General features: G+C 38.9%; 8 protein-coding genes across 9 annotated transcripts; 7 read left to right on the top strand and 1 right to left on the bottom strand.

The window, feature by feature from the left end:
* The first annotated feature begins 2,763 nt into the window (after positions 1–2,763).
* Positions 2,764–3,476, top strand: BDBG_04216 (uncharacterized protein). The gene is made up of 2 exons (XM_002625301.2): positions 2,764–3,046; positions 3,105–3,476. Exons 1-2 carry the CDS (start codon positions 2,955–2,957, stop codon positions 3,325–3,327), a joined length of 315 nt encoding a protein of 104 aa, XP_002625347.1. The 5' UTR covers positions 2,764–2,954; the 3' UTR covers positions 3,328–3,476.
* Positions 3,052–6,877, bottom strand: BDBG_04214 (the record flags this gene model as incomplete). Of its 2 annotated transcripts, XM_031721580.1 has the most annotated exons (3): positions 4,912–4,935; positions 5,157–5,744; positions 5,799–6,771. In XM_031721580.1, the coding sequence occupies 2 exons, from the start codon at positions 6,769–6,771 to the stop codon at positions 5,179–5,181; spliced, it is 1,539 nt and encodes a 512-aa protein (XP_031578187.1). In that variant the 3' UTR covers positions 4,912–4,935; positions 5,157–5,178. The 2 variants fall into 2 exon arrangements, with proteins under 2 accessions (XP_002625345.2, XP_031578187.1); XM_002625299.2 differs by having other exon boundaries at positions 3,052–5,744; positions 5,799–6,877.
* Positions 3,920–4,108, top strand: BDBG_16986 (uncharacterized protein; the record flags this gene model as incomplete). Its single annotated transcript, XM_031724816.1, has 1 exon — positions 3,920–4,108. The coding sequence occupies one exon, from the start codon at positions 3,920–3,922 to the stop codon at positions 4,106–4,108; it is 189 nt and encodes a 62-aa protein (XP_031578188.1).
* Positions 4,108–5,995, top strand: BDBG_04215 (uncharacterized protein). Its single transcript, XM_002625300.2, has 4 exons — positions 4,108–4,123; positions 4,181–4,494; positions 4,550–4,744; positions 4,795–5,995. The coding sequence occupies exons 3-4, from the start codon at positions 4,601–4,603 to the stop codon at positions 5,113–5,115; spliced, it is 465 nt and encodes a 154-aa protein (XP_002625346.1). The 5' UTR covers positions 4,108–4,123; positions 4,181–4,494; positions 4,550–4,600; the 3' UTR covers positions 5,116–5,995.
* A 396-nt stretch (positions 6,878–7,273) lies between the features above and the next one.
* On the top strand, positions 7,274–8,462 carry BDBG_16985 (uncharacterized protein; the record flags this gene model as incomplete). The annotated part of the gene is made up of 3 exons (XM_031724815.1): positions 7,274–7,677; positions 7,726–8,007; positions 8,061–8,462. The coding sequence occupies exons 1-3, from the start codon at positions 7,432–7,434 to the stop codon at positions 8,460–8,462; spliced, it is 930 nt and encodes a 309-aa protein (XP_031578186.1). The 5' UTR covers positions 7,274–7,431.
* A 39-nt stretch (positions 8,463–8,501) lies between these two features.
* Positions 8,502–9,368, top strand: BDBG_16984 (uncharacterized protein; the record flags this gene model as incomplete). Its single annotated transcript, XM_031724814.1, has 2 exons — positions 8,502–9,071; positions 9,294–9,368. The coding sequence occupies exons 1-2, from the start codon at positions 8,652–8,654 to the stop codon at positions 9,366–9,368; spliced, it is 495 nt and encodes a 164-aa protein (XP_031578185.1). The 5' UTR covers positions 8,502–8,651.
* A 575-nt stretch (positions 9,369–9,943) lies between these two features.
* Positions 9,944–10,717, top strand: BDBG_04212 (uncharacterized protein; the record flags this gene model as incomplete). Its single annotated transcript, XM_031721579.1, has 1 exon — positions 9,944–10,717. The coding sequence occupies one exon, from the start codon at positions 9,944–9,946 to the stop codon at positions 10,715–10,717; it is 774 nt and encodes a 257-aa protein (XP_031578184.1).
* A 602-nt stretch (positions 10,718–11,319) lies between these two features.
* On the top strand, positions 11,320–11,970 carry BDBG_04211 (uncharacterized protein; the record flags this gene model as incomplete). The annotated part of the gene is made up of 2 exons (XM_031721578.1): positions 11,320–11,361; positions 11,446–11,970. The coding sequence occupies 2 exons, from the start codon at positions 11,320–11,322 to the stop codon at positions 11,968–11,970; spliced, it is 567 nt and encodes a 188-aa protein (XP_031578183.1).
* Positions 11,971–14,304: the final 2,334 nt, after the last annotated feature.

Below are 14,304 nucleotides of genomic sequence, written 5' to 3'. Positions count from 1 at the left end.
CTTGTAAAGAAAATATTAAATAAGTAAATATATTATAATAAGCTTCAATATCTTATTAAATGAAAAGATTATTCATTATCAGAGAATTTATAAAAACTGCTTAAGTATTTGAAAAATGCTGAGAAAGAGATTGTAAGCTATGAGATAGCTAGTAGAGACTGCTCTATTACACATCAGAGACATTGAATAAGAAATACTACTTAAGACTTCTCATTTTTCTTAAAGAGTTTTTTAGAGATAATCTCACAGTGATGAGCTGATATCTTATAAGCTCTGTATCACTCTTCTTCTATTTTCTCTCAAAGGATTTTTTAGAAGTTTAATAAGACTATACAAGTGTAAAATTCCTGAAGTGATTAATAAGAAAAGAAAGAGATATTTAAAATCAATAAAAAAGATTAATATTATCAACTCACAGACTGCTGCTATTCTAATAAGACTGCAGCTCACTGAAAAAGTAAAAAGAGAGATCAGAGTCTACTCATTAATAATTACATTCTTATTAAACTCATTCTTTATTATTAAAGTCTTCAGTATCAGTATCTTTATCTACTGAGAAGTTAGCACTGCAGCATTACAGAAGAGTATGAGAAATGTATAAAATATTAACTTATTAACTTACAAAGTATCTCAGTCATCTGCTTTAATTGAAGTGAGATTCTCTTTAATCAGTGATTAATCTCTGCAGTACTTTCAATAATAATACTGACTGATCTCTTCTTAAAGTCAGTCATTCTGAGATGTTTTTTCATCTCAGAGACTCATGCTTTCATCTTCTTTTATAGATAAGTAAGAGAGATCTTCTCAGTCTTAATAGAATCTATTAATACTTAAAGCTTTAAGACTCTCACTCTGTACTACTTAAGCATCTGAGTTTCTTATCAGAGCTGATATAATGTCTTCTTATAGAGTAGATAATACTTACAGAAAGATAGAAGTCATTATTATAAGTATAATGAAAATAATAAGAGTAAGAGAAGAAGCAGATATATAAGATTCTCTTCTTCTTCAGCTGCTTAACACAGTGCAGATAAATAGCAGTGTTAGTTAGAGATTACACTGAAGCCTTCTCATAGAGAGAAGACAAAGAAATCACAGAATTCTATGAACTTAACTCAGCAGTATTCTGAGAAGGGCTTGAGTGTGCTGTAGAAGAGAAACTATGAATTGAGCTTTTCAGAGTCACTGTCTCTGAAATCAAGCTCTTTTCAGATTTCTCTCTAAATAATTACATGAGATTATACATCACTGTGTTAACTGAGAAGAAAGGCAGTGTCACAATAGCAGTGAGAGAGACAGAGAAAGAACTGAACATGAATAAATCAATCAGTAGAAGAGATGACATCTCACTGCAAGACACAGTGACTACTGTCACAGCTATAAGAGAAGCAGAAGAAGATGTGACAATGAAAGCAGTACTTTCACAGCTCATTGACACTGCTGTCTCTGTCTTCAACCTGGCTTTCTTGACAGTCACAGAGATCACAGCTGCATCATAAAGACATTTATTACTCACTAGAAAATATCAGAATAAGTCTCTTATTATCTCTCAAGAATAATGCTCTCATGCACTCACTATTACAGATGAGAGAAGAGGAAGAGAAAAATGTTTCATAGAGAAAGAGAATCTTTTCAAAAAATTCTATCACTACTATTAGCTTTGTTTCTAAAATACATCACTTTTATAGAGAATTTCATATATAGAATAAAATATAATAAGAGATCTGTAAGTCACTTATTAACTATATTTTCTATATTTTAAATCAATATATAAGAAACTCACTTATTACATATTTAATTTGAATAAAGATGAAAAAAGAAAGATTTACACAGTTAACAGAAAAACTCATCTATTTCTTTATATTATATACAGCACATGCACTGTCAAATCAGTGAGTAATTATTATTATATAATAAAGATAATTTCTAATTCAGTAATCTTAAGAGCATCAGAACTATACTCTTAAAGAGAAGAGTATTATTATACTTCTAACTATGTCAAGACTTTGCTGCAGTTTCACACAGCTCATCACTTTTATATGAATAATTTTATTTTATTTGAATCAGTTTTCAATCACTTTATAATATTATTCAGATATATCATAGAAAGATCTGATTAATAAATATAAGAATCTCACTTCTATATAAAATCAGCAGATTACTCTTTCTTAATAGTAAGATATCACTGAGATATTACTTCAGTTATTCTCACTCATTGAAATAAAAGAAGAGTATCAGCTTATAGTCTATATAGAATAACTAGATGCTGACTTCTTATTAAAGAAGTCAGTGATTTGTTTTTCTTCTACTGAAATATATATGAGAGTTACTATGTTTCTCATATAATCTTCTTAGTATACTAAGTATCATGTCTGTGATATTCTTGCAATAACTCTGTAGTCTACAAGCTTACTATTCAAGCAAGATAGTCAAGCTCACTTATACAGCTTCTTAAATAACTATCTTTACATGACATCACTGACTAGTCACTGATTCAGTTCTATCACATTACAATATTAATAAGCTTCAGTATCATTTTAAAGACACTTACTACTGACTATCTTTACATAAATACAAGGTGAAAATGAAACACTCTTCAGTCTGAGATCAGAAGTGAAAAGCAGATAGCTCTCTGATTTTTATTAAACTCTGTAATACTGAGAGTTCAGATTCAGACTTTAGTTTTAAAGTTCTCTGAATATCTTACAAACTGAAATGAATTCATCATTCTCACAAACTAAAAAGAATACCTGAAGTCACTTTCACTGATATAATCTTCATTGATTCTGTAATGAAAAATCTCAGTTATGCACAATGTCACATCTGCAGTGCTGAGATTGATATAACTCTATATCACAGCATTATCAAGTACACGCGCCCTATTCCTTTCAGGCTGCAGTACAATCTTTGTTGAGCGCACAAAGCAAAGGCGGTCAATGATGAATGGTTGAAGCATGGCTACCCTGCAATTGACTGGAACGCACTTAAAGACCGTCTCCTTTTACCATAACCTTGAATATTACGGACCAAAAGCAGCTGATATTCTGTAAGTAAGCTTAGGATTTCAAGAACATATTAATGTCATTATGCTAATAAATATATAGTGGAGAAGAAATTGCATATCTTTTTACAAGTGATCTCAGAGAGGCCGCTATACAGAAGAGTCTTGTTCAAAAGTGTGGGATTGCAATGTATATTCTGAAGATGCTTGTGCCTGAAGTTCTGACAAAATTTGTCGCAGAAGATATGATGATAGATGATGATAAGACAAGATCAATACTAGAGCAGAGCAACAGGATTGGAGAGTGTTTGAATAATTCCGAATAGCTTTTTCTTTCATTTGTAATTCAGAGGGTTTATTTTGCGCGATAGTTTTTCCCAGTCAATGAAGAGGTGGTGCTGCCGTTTCCCCCAAAGTGGCAATTTGCGGAGTGATTTGCCGATCCGTTGGTCGCTCCAAGTACTCCGTAGCGAAACATCTGAGTCCCGTCTGCACTAGCCGTATTCCTACTTTTTTCGAAGTACACAAAACTAAAGTAAGCGGTGATGGAACCCAGAGGAGCTTTCACCCGGCGAGCGGTGCTTTGATCCACATCACCCGTATTTCCAAATCTATCATGCATCCATCACAAGGGTCTAGATGGGTACAGATTCGCTACACCCATGCACTACAGCGTGCGGCACAGTTTCATGCATCTAGAATGGGAGAGCAACGGTCGTCTCCTTCCGTATCCATGTTGTCCAGTGAAAGGGGAAGATGAGAAAAGGAATTGGTACCAGGGGTACAGACAGAATGGCATATCAGGAGCCACAATCCCCCCCGGAGATCCTAAAGCAATCAAGAAAGAACTGAGGAACACTATTTCTCTATTTCAATATCCGCGAGGCTTTACAATTGCTATATCATTTATCGATCACAATGCCCAAAACCGCAAAGTCTAACGGCACCAAAGCTCCCCCCCCTTCACCCCTTGGCCCCCGAACACCTCTAGAAAGGCCTAACCATCCTCCGCAGCCCATTACAATGAAGCAACTGCAACAGCGTTTCATGGATAACCAAGCATTCAGAGTCTTCGGAGCCATTGTAGAAGCTCGAGCATCAATATAAAGAAGTTCATGAAGTGTACGTCCCATCATCCTACCAGCCAGGCTTCGTATACCGTAACTAACTACCAGTTAGAAAAACCAACTTTTCCGAAAAAGGGCAATATGGGGTGAAAGGGGGCCCTGGGCTGCGCAAGCAGCAAAGCGAGCGTCCACGGGCGGTATCTTTGGAAGAAGACAGCTCGCTGGGAACAGGATGTAATACGGAGGATTATGGTTAAAGGTTGTCGATGGCTCTCTCGGACCAATAGTTTTTCCGATTACATTTGACCCCGCTTAGCCCCGCTGAGATATAAGTTGGAGGCAGAAGCAGGCGAAAAATCCTGTTTTTGTACTAAGATACCAGCGTTGAATTTCACATCATTTTAAGTCGATTGCATAACATTCCATGTAGGCGATATATATAGTCACCTGTTGCCTAGTCGGGTTCTAATCATTGGAACAGATCTACATTCCCCTGTCATATCCAACTGGCATATCACCCAAGCTGTGCAGAATGCAGCCACTTCAAGACACTGCAGCCAAAGCGGCATCGAAAGTGAGATCAAAGGTGAAACGAAGTTCGCACCCCACCTATCCTTGGCTCTTTCCTCCCGACTGTGAGAAAGATATTGAGCCAGTAATTACACAATGGTTAAAGGTTTGAGAACAGCCATCAGCAGTCCTGGAAATGTGCTAACCATGAATCAGGATGAAGCAAACCTCGAATATATATCCAGAAGAACCTCGAAGACATTCAAGGATGATCCCTTCAAAAATGTTGCCGAAGCATATGCAATTGTTTGGACTGATAAGAGTGGTATACTGGAAAGGCCATTCCCTGGCAAGCATCTAGTCATTATGGGCTTAGAATATGTCGATGAGAACAACGGTCTCCCCAGGTTCCAAGATAAACAAAAATTAGATCATGGGGAGTTTATTCTTGTGTCAGGAGACGATAACATGATCCTGAGTGATAAAGGAGGGGGAATATCACTTCTTATTGTGTTGGACATGGAAGGAGGCGCATAAAGCAAAAATTCATTATGTTCATTAGCTATTGCACAGCTTACGTTTGATCGTTTGATGGTTTCTTCAGACTGTTGTTGTTCCGCCCGCGGATGCGTTAGAAATGCCATACTGCGGTATTTGCGTGTCGGTAATGAGAGCAAGTTCTTGTCGATGGCTGTTCATCGGATGAGGTAGAGAAAGTATACCGGCGGAGGCATCCGGAATGCCGTACTGTGGTATTTGTGAGTCTGCCAACGAGTATCCACCTGCGGAGGCATCAGGAAAGCCGTATTGCGGTAGCTGCATACTCATGAAGCACTCCCTCGTATCCGCCCAGGCGTCTCCCATGCCATATTGTGGAGGGAATGACCGATTGTCACGGGGCAAGGGTATAGTATTCAGGGCGTGGACGAATGTTTCGTCTGTGGTTGGGATGTTGTGTCGCGCTGCACATTCTTCAGTCATGCTGGTGGCATTATTGGTATTCAATCTGGCGAGACTCCGCTCGGAGGCATACGGTGTCGATGAAGAATAGTGCGCTGATGAGCTCTCGGGGTTTTGTATGTCAATGGGTCCAGCCCAGCGTGGGCGCTTGGTTCTCGGCAAGGACGATTCCAATTCAAGGCGAGGTCGTTTATCTTTCCTGTACCCTATGTAAAATATAAGCCAATGGCATTTCATGGTGAATAGTCAATCTCACTCACCATCGTATATTGACTGGCTATTCTCAACCCAGGATGAAGCCTGTTTGAGGGTACCAAGTATGTCCATTTTCTGTTGGAGTAGGATGCCAAACATGTGAAGGTCGTCATAAGACAAAGCATCAAAATATTGATATGTAAACGGGATTACCACTTCTATTCCAGAGAAATCACATTTCTCCTCAATTATCAGTTGTCGAACACCACGCTTAAGTGCTTTGTAAGCTGTTTGAAAGTCATTGAACCGGCGAACACGTTGTACATAGTATGTAAAGTTCCCTCTTTTTTTGATCTTAGCTGATGGTGCATTCTTGAATACATCATCTAGCCTTGTCCCTCCTCTCTTGAGGTCCCATTGATTGTACTCAAGTGCTAGCGATCGTTGGGCAAGGCACTGAACATATCTGTCATTGGGAGTTGGTTTCTTCTTTCCAATAATGCTTTTTATATCGCGAAGGCGATCATCCTCAACAGCAAGGACACTTTTGATGATGTTGGACGAATTATTAGTGGAAAACTTGACAATCTTCTCGAGATTTTCTTGTATCTTATCCAGAAACTGCTGAGGCCGAAATAAATTCTCAAGTGGTTCATTGTTGACGGAAAGGGAGGAGTCGTCAATAGTGTCTAACTCGCCGGAGGTTTGCTGGAGTGAGGCGGGAGAATCGATCGAATCCACTTCCGCAACTGCGATTACATCGGCGGAGGTCTGTTGGGTTGACCTAACAAAAGAGATAGAACTGCTCTCTTCATAGGCAGTGCTTTGAGGGGCGAGGGGGTCGGGAGTCGGGTATTGCAATGGGGGAGCGGTTTGCTGATACGATGCACTGAAGGGGTTTTGAATAACTGTTACTCCAACTCGTTCTGCAAGTGTCTCAAGTACAGGAATTATTTCTGTACGATGAGCTTGTAGCATGCCTGGCGATACTTGTAGTAACGCTGTCAAAAGCGATAGAATTTCCGATTCAACCGACATCTTTGCACTGTTACTGTGTAAACTTGTGGCAAAGGAAAAGGAAAGTGAGTTCTGAACAAGATTTTTGAAATTGGGACCCGTCGACTGCATATGTAGGGTGGATCCATCTGCCGCCCAGCCAACAAGATTGGAGTTTGTTGGCCAGCTGGCCAATAAAACTACTTTCTATTGGTCGCAAAACCTGCCCCACTTTGGATGGGACGGGAAGAGCGGGGCATTCCAAGGTTCTCATGGATCTGTTGGAAGAATCGACGACTGACGTCGCGTTATAGTTGCTTTGAACCTCTACGACATCGTCAACTCGGTTTCTCGGTTTCTCTCTCACCAAAGCTGCGCCGTGATGGCCTAGACGCCCGGCAAGAGTGATATTGCCGACAAACGAGTCTTTTTTTATTTACATGGCCCAATGCGGACCACCGTGGTCGATTACCGCTGGTGTACCATCACGCAGACTGTGTGGGATACCTCGGAAAAGACCAGGTCGGGGTGGGAGAGCGATATCACACAGATTAACAAAATGAGGATGGTATACCCCCTTGTCTGTCGAAAACGCCCATTTGAGGCGCACAGGCCCGAGAACTATAAATCACACTGCATTGCTCCATCCCCCCGCGACAGATCATCTCGAAATGGACTGACTTGGCTGCCTTTTTATGAAAAATGTATTCTAACATCTCATATGCACTTCTGCCAGCAGTGCTCGTCATACTAAGTGTGATGCATATCATCTCACTTACTGTTCACCGCTCCCAGCCTCACCGTTTACTTGAGATATCAATCTTCATTCTCTTTATCTGTGTCAATGCTGTTGTCATTGGCATTGGTCTATCAGGCTTAAGGCGTGGAGATACACCAACATTTTATTATCCCTTGGGAATATGTACAGCATTCCCGCTAGCCCTAGAGGTATGCTATTCCCAGTCTCTTAATTTTATCCTTGCTAACTGCGACTAGATGATTCGGCAGAGCAAAATCCAGGCTGGACCACTATTCCTAGGATATGGTTTTCTGTCCTCTCTGGTAAAGCTCAGTTTGATCTTAGTTAGCTCGGTCACCTACAAAGCATTGGTGAAAGGTACAGCTGTGATTGTATCTATTGACTACATGGTACTTGCCGGCCTGCTTTTATGGCGCGGAATTCGCGGTATACCATTTGCAATCCATGCAATCCTTGTTATCATAACAGCAGGGTTTGCCGCAGGTGGACTTGTCCATGATTGGCCCCTCTGGATTGAAGTAAGTTCGTTGAAACCATGGCTCTCGCCGACGTGTGCTGACATTGGCTCCAGGCGATGTTGATTATCACTATTTGTGTCTATATGGCTCGACCGGGGAACACTTTAGCCGATTTAGGCCAGCTCAGCCTCTACCAAGAAAGTCGTTCTGCTCACCTCCCTTTCATTCCAGGCCGTACCATGGCGGCCACATCGATGACCGAGGAAAGCTATACACAACTAGACGAGGTTCGGACGGCTCGCCCTGAATCAGCACATCTCTCTAACAGTAATTTCCAGAAAATCAGGGCGGTGACCTCAATTTACTATCCGAACCGGCCGGAATTGAAGACGGGTGTATTTACTGTATTATGCGAGGGATGCCAGGGGAACTATCAGCGAGAGCTGAGATACAATGAATTAGCTGATTATAGTAACTGGGAAGATGCACTTCGATCATTTGGGTTATCTGTCTAACTATAATTGACCTAGCTACAATTGATGATTTTTCTTTCTCTCTTCTTTCTCTCTTCTTTCTCTTTTCTTTTCTCCTTTCTTTCTGGTTTCAGTTCCATCTTGTCTTTATTCTTGCACGGCAGCAATTTCGGAGAGGTATATGGTCTTCTCTTATGTGCTTTTCATTGTGTAGCTAACACTTTTTCAGATATGGACAAAGATTTGACCTCAAACCGGCAATTACGCAAGAGAGCAAGTACCCAAGCGATGAGAGAAAATGCACAACCCAACAAAAGAACCTACAGCTCTCATAAGCATCACGATGCTGAGACAAACATTGACAAGGACTCAGAAACCGAAACAGAATCATTGCTCGAAATGGCCCTGTATTGTAAACTGAAGCTGAAACTGGATAAAGAGAGGAAACAAAAACAGGAGACTTGGATTAATCGAATCAATAAGTGCTGTTTCTGCGAAGAAACTGGCTCAGCGGTCAACAGATGCGCATGTGCACATGTGTATTGCATATTTTGCTTCCGTTCCTCAGATAAGCCTGACACGACAACAGAAAACCCCGTGGAGGAGATTCCAGATTTTGACAATGATGATCTTTGGAGGAGAGGAAAAAAGGTAATTAGACTGAGTTCATGATCCAGCTTAGTTTTTCACTGACAGATTCCCAGGCCATTCAGAATCGAAACAGAGATACCTGTTCAGAATAAGGTCCCTGCTTAAACTGGTAATATTTGTAAGATTTAGATTTAGTGTAAATTGCAAGAGGAATTCTCGTATCATTAATTTTCCAACTGTTTTAGATTGGACTCTATCATTTTTAAGGCTGATTAGATGTAGAACGGTCGGGCACCCACTATCCCCTTATCTGAGGGCGAGGCGCCATTGAAGCGGCATTCTTTCCAGGATCCATGACAGTTTTGACGCAGATGCGCCATGACCCAGGAATCGACAGCTGCTAAAAATGAGATGCATCATTCATCCCATTTGCACGCTGGTTGCTTGCCTACCTGATGATTGCCCCTGCAATACTAACAAATTCCAGGCGCCCAACCCGAGTCCCCCGGGTGGGAAGCAATGTGGTCAAGCTAAGTCTGGATCCTGTTGTGCCTCTTGCCTGGACTCCATAAAGAGAGGCGTTGCACCCACCACTCTCTTCTGTGCATACACAATGCTAGCCGGCATGGGATCAAAGAATCCAAAACAAAAGACCAATCTCAATCATCTCCTCAGTCCCTGTTTCAAAAGACTTTTAAGCTGGTGTCTAGTGTTTACCCTTCCTTTTATCTTGCTTGGTGTTGCCTTCTGGACAGTTGTAATAGCCGCGGTGTGGTTAGCTGTTCAGCTGGTCAAAATATTTCTTCAAGTTTTAACAAGAGTACTTCAACACGCAAACCGTTTTTGACCCTGCTACGCTATGCTTTGCCAGCCTCCATTCCAAAGCCAGGTCAACTTTCCACACGGGGTAAGGCCAAGAAGATCTATCAACTATGATAAATGAAAGTACTAATCAGAATATGAAGGCAAATATCATCAGACTACCTGTTGAACTGAAACGACAGATTGCGGGCCATCTGAACACAAGAGACATCGCACATCTAGCCTGTACCTGCAGATCCTTCCACTACTCGATCAAGCCATGCCTTTATGAAACAGTCAACTTGAACGCCTCTAAGAAAGCATATTTCCATGTGTTAAAATTGTTGACAATGGTTGATAGAGATTCAACCTTGGCTGGGTACATCAAAACACTCGAGATTGATGATCTGAGAAAAGACAGACAGGTGGATGAATTGGTGAAACTCAGCCCATCAGCAGATGAAAGTGTCGCGCACTTGCTATCTCAACTATGCAGTCTTAGGTCATTTCGCCTTAACCACCATGGTGAGGTGCATCTAACCACCTTTAACTTTGTCACACTGTCAACCCTCACCACACTCAAAGTGCCGGCGGAATGTCTAGTATCGCGTCAACCACCACTAATCAATCATCTGCCTCCTGCGTTGGAATGTCTTTATGTGGAAGAGGCAAATGATGAAGCAAACCAACACACCTTGCCCCAGTTGCTGATAGACTATATCACCGTAGCTTCAGTAGAGTTAAAGCTGGTATCCATTGAATCATATGCTGAATATTGGGAAGACAGAGCTGGCTTGTTGGATGACGCGTGTAAGAGTTGTGGGGTGGAACTAAAACTTCAATACCGAGGATGGCGTGAACCATGGGGTGGTGGTCTTGTGGAGATTCGGAAAACATGGAATTAGAGAATAGTGTTCATGTTTACTCGTCGCTATCTAGAGGCCTTGTTTGATTTCTGTTGAGCGATGTTGTTGATAATTTTGTTAAATCAGAGGAAAATGATTGGTTACCCAAAAATAGAACCACGCCTGCCGAAGAAATAGTAACTATCTCGGAAAATTAGAAATTCCGGATGCTCAATCAATAAGAACTCCCATGCCCTGCTCCCCTTTCATACTAAGACAGACCGCCTGCTCCCCCATGATGTAATGACCCCGCGCGGATTGAGCTTCCCAGAGGCTCATCCTTACACCTCATGAGTGGGGCAGGAAGGCCTTCCACTCTGCTGTGTTATACACTACCCTCCATCAAGCTCTTTGTTGCTGCATATTTCGATGAAGGATGGCCCCTGGAGCAAGAGCCATACACCGCTAGCCCGTTGCCTTGCAAATGCAGGCCGGGTATCCATGCTTATTACCCACCGGTTGCTTCTGTAGCTGCATGAGAGGGGTATTGTCATTTCAGGCTGTCTGAGCTTTTTTGTCTTGTTGCGCATGCGCCCTTTTACATGCATGCACAGTTTTGACACCAGCGCTTTATTTCTGACCCGGGAATTACATACACCACTATGCTTGCGCCTTGTTACATGCATGATGACCCAGAGAGAGAAGTGAGCTGTCAAAATTTACCATGCTGCTTGGCAGCTGGTGCTGGTCCTAAGATTGTTCCGCCGTTTTGGTTACAAGCATAAAAGGATAGGAGCAGCCCAAATATCTTGGTCTGTATTTTGATATACTGCGCGGCAAGAATTCCTTCCCTCTACTATCGAACCAACATCCCACAAGCTGTTCCAAAATCAAGAACAATGGCAATCACTCGCTGTGTCACCGACCCGTCCGGCATGGCCGTATCTCGTGCATTTGCTGTGCAGAGCATGATACGCGAGGTGGAACATTTTAAGGCAATTAAAACGCTCCTTGAGAAAGCACAGGATCAACTCTGCCAACTGGTATGCACCAACGATCAAGTTCGGGACGCCTATGTTGCACTAGAAGAGGCTCAGGACTTCATCCTGCGTGGCAAGTCGGAAAAGGAAAGCAGTCTGGACAATGAACAGGCTATGCTCAAGCAACTTCTCAACGCCAGCGATCTCAATCCGATGACTAAACATGAACTATATGTTTGCATCCAACGCCTCCGAGCCTACCAAAAACGAAAAGAGAGTGAGGAAGACTCAGACTATTCTTTCGACAATAAAAATGACGAAATGAACAACTAAGTTTCTTTGTCCTGGACAAAAAAGTGTTGGTGTTGCTGGGAATCTGAGTGTGTGATTTGAAATTCCTGTGGCTTTATTCTGTTATTAACTTTGCTGTGTTTGAGTTGTCTGTTATTTTCCTCTTCTTGATATCTTTTGCTTTTTGCCTTCTTTCTCTACCTACCTATCTGAAGAGCCCGATTTCTATTTGTCCGTCCTAGTCGTTAAATCAAAGGAAAATGATTGGTTACTCAAAAATAGATTATCCTTCCATATGGGAAGAACGTAGGGTTAATTTACGGTGATTACACCGTGGATCCATCATTTCACCTGTGTCACGTGTCACTGATTGTAACACATGTTTCATTATTATATTCAGTGACATGTCACTGAATATTAAATATCAAGATGATATTGAGATGGTGCAGAACTTTCTAATATTATCATGACACTACTCAGTAACTGTGTAATTAATAAATGTTATTATCAGAATACTATTAAGATACTATGAGATACTGTATACTGTTCTGTTAGTGAAATCAATACTATTAAGCTAGTTAGTTATCTATTACTCAGTATAACAGCTGCTATTCATTAACTATCTATTCTATTTAAAGAAATAAGATATCTTAATTATAATATAAATATCTTATTATCTGAGACTTATATATTAAATAATCATCATTTTTATCACTATTCTGTATTAAAATGTTATATAATACTGTTTTTTAAATCACTAACAGTCTGATAATAGTGTAATTATCAGAATTCTCTTGTAAAATCAGCAGATTCAGTAGACAATCATATATAATATAATATAGAGAAATAAGTGTAAAGAAAATTTACTTAACTTCTCTCATTTTATAAATAAATATAATTATAATCTGATTAAGCTCTGTCTCTTAATATTAAATAATATTCTCTTTTATAAGAGAGATTTGATGAATACAATCTCTAGTTTATATATTAGTAAGTTAATAACTAATTAATTAATTAATTAATTAATTGATTGAATAGACATACTGAACTGAGAATATTAACTTATTATAGAAAAGTATTAAACAGTGATCTGATTTTAAAACTAAGAACTTATTTTAATCAGTGTTATAGAATTCTTATAACTTATTAAGAAATAAATAAAGTAATTTAAGCTTAAAGAGATTTATAAATTATATACTAACTTTCTCTAATATCTTATTTAATAATAGATGATTAAAAATCTTCAGAGTAATATAATCTTTTATTAACTTTAACTTAATAGAGTAGTTTAATAAATTATTATTCTTATCTTCAGCTTCTTTATTCATTCTCAGTAGATTATTAAACAGTGCTGAATAAATTGTATATAAATCTTGAATCTTCTGTATCAGATATATATCAGAGTTATCAAAGAAATCTCTTAATACTAGTTATAAAGTTTGATAAAAGCTCTTCTATAAGAGTAGTATCTTTTCTATATCTTAATAATTTATTCACTGCACTAGATTTTTATAGTTCTGATACTTATTCTCTTCTATTAGAATATTATAGTTGTTAAATACTATATATTCTTTAATTTACTTAATATAGTGTAAATTAATATATATATTTATCTATTTCTTTATATATTATATAAGCTTTGCTTTTTTTATATAATCACTGATATGCATGGTAACAGTACTTATAGTTAAAGCAGAGAATGACTGATAACTAATAACTGAATCAGTTTAAAATAGCTTAAATATTTCTGCTGCTCTGACTGCTACTTTAATAAGAAATTATAGTTATCAGTAAGCTCTCAGTATAATTTAATAAGTTACTTCAGAATCATTTTCTCTTGATAATTAAAATATTAATAGATTATTACTTCTTATAATAGCTGTATATATCTGAATAATAAGATTAATAAGTGATTGATTTACTACTGAAAATACTATAGAAATAATCTGCTTAATTACTGAACTAAGTTATTTCTCTCTAAGCTCACATTGTAAGATAAGAGATATAATGATTAAGACTCAGATATGCTTCTGAAGTTGATACTTCTTAAGATAAATAATTAGCAACTGTAAATGATTTTAATTATAAGAAAAAGAAAACATCTACAATATTTAAAAGTATTTTAGCTGATTATATAATAATAAGACAGAGCAGATCAGTAATAAGTATGAAATTTTCAATATTTCAGTGAACTCACTATGATATGAATCAGAAGAAAAAAAGAAGATTAAATTCAAACTTAAGTATATTTAAAAAAGAGACACTGTCTATGCTATTATATCTTACTCTTAATATATTTACTCTCTGTATGTGAGATTCAGCAGATCATTCAGTTTAGACTGAAGATATTATATATAATAATAAAATCAGCTGTTA

This window comes from Blastomyces gilchristii (genome assembly GCF_000003855.2).
Source record: "Blastomyces gilchristii SLH14081 genomic scaffold supercont1.7, whole genome shotgun sequence".
In the NCBI taxonomy this organism is placed as follows: Eukaryota; Fungi; Ascomycota; class Eurotiomycetes; order Onygenales; family Ajellomycetaceae; genus Blastomyces; species Blastomyces gilchristii.
This window is presented reverse-complemented; position numbering and strand designations above follow the sequence as displayed.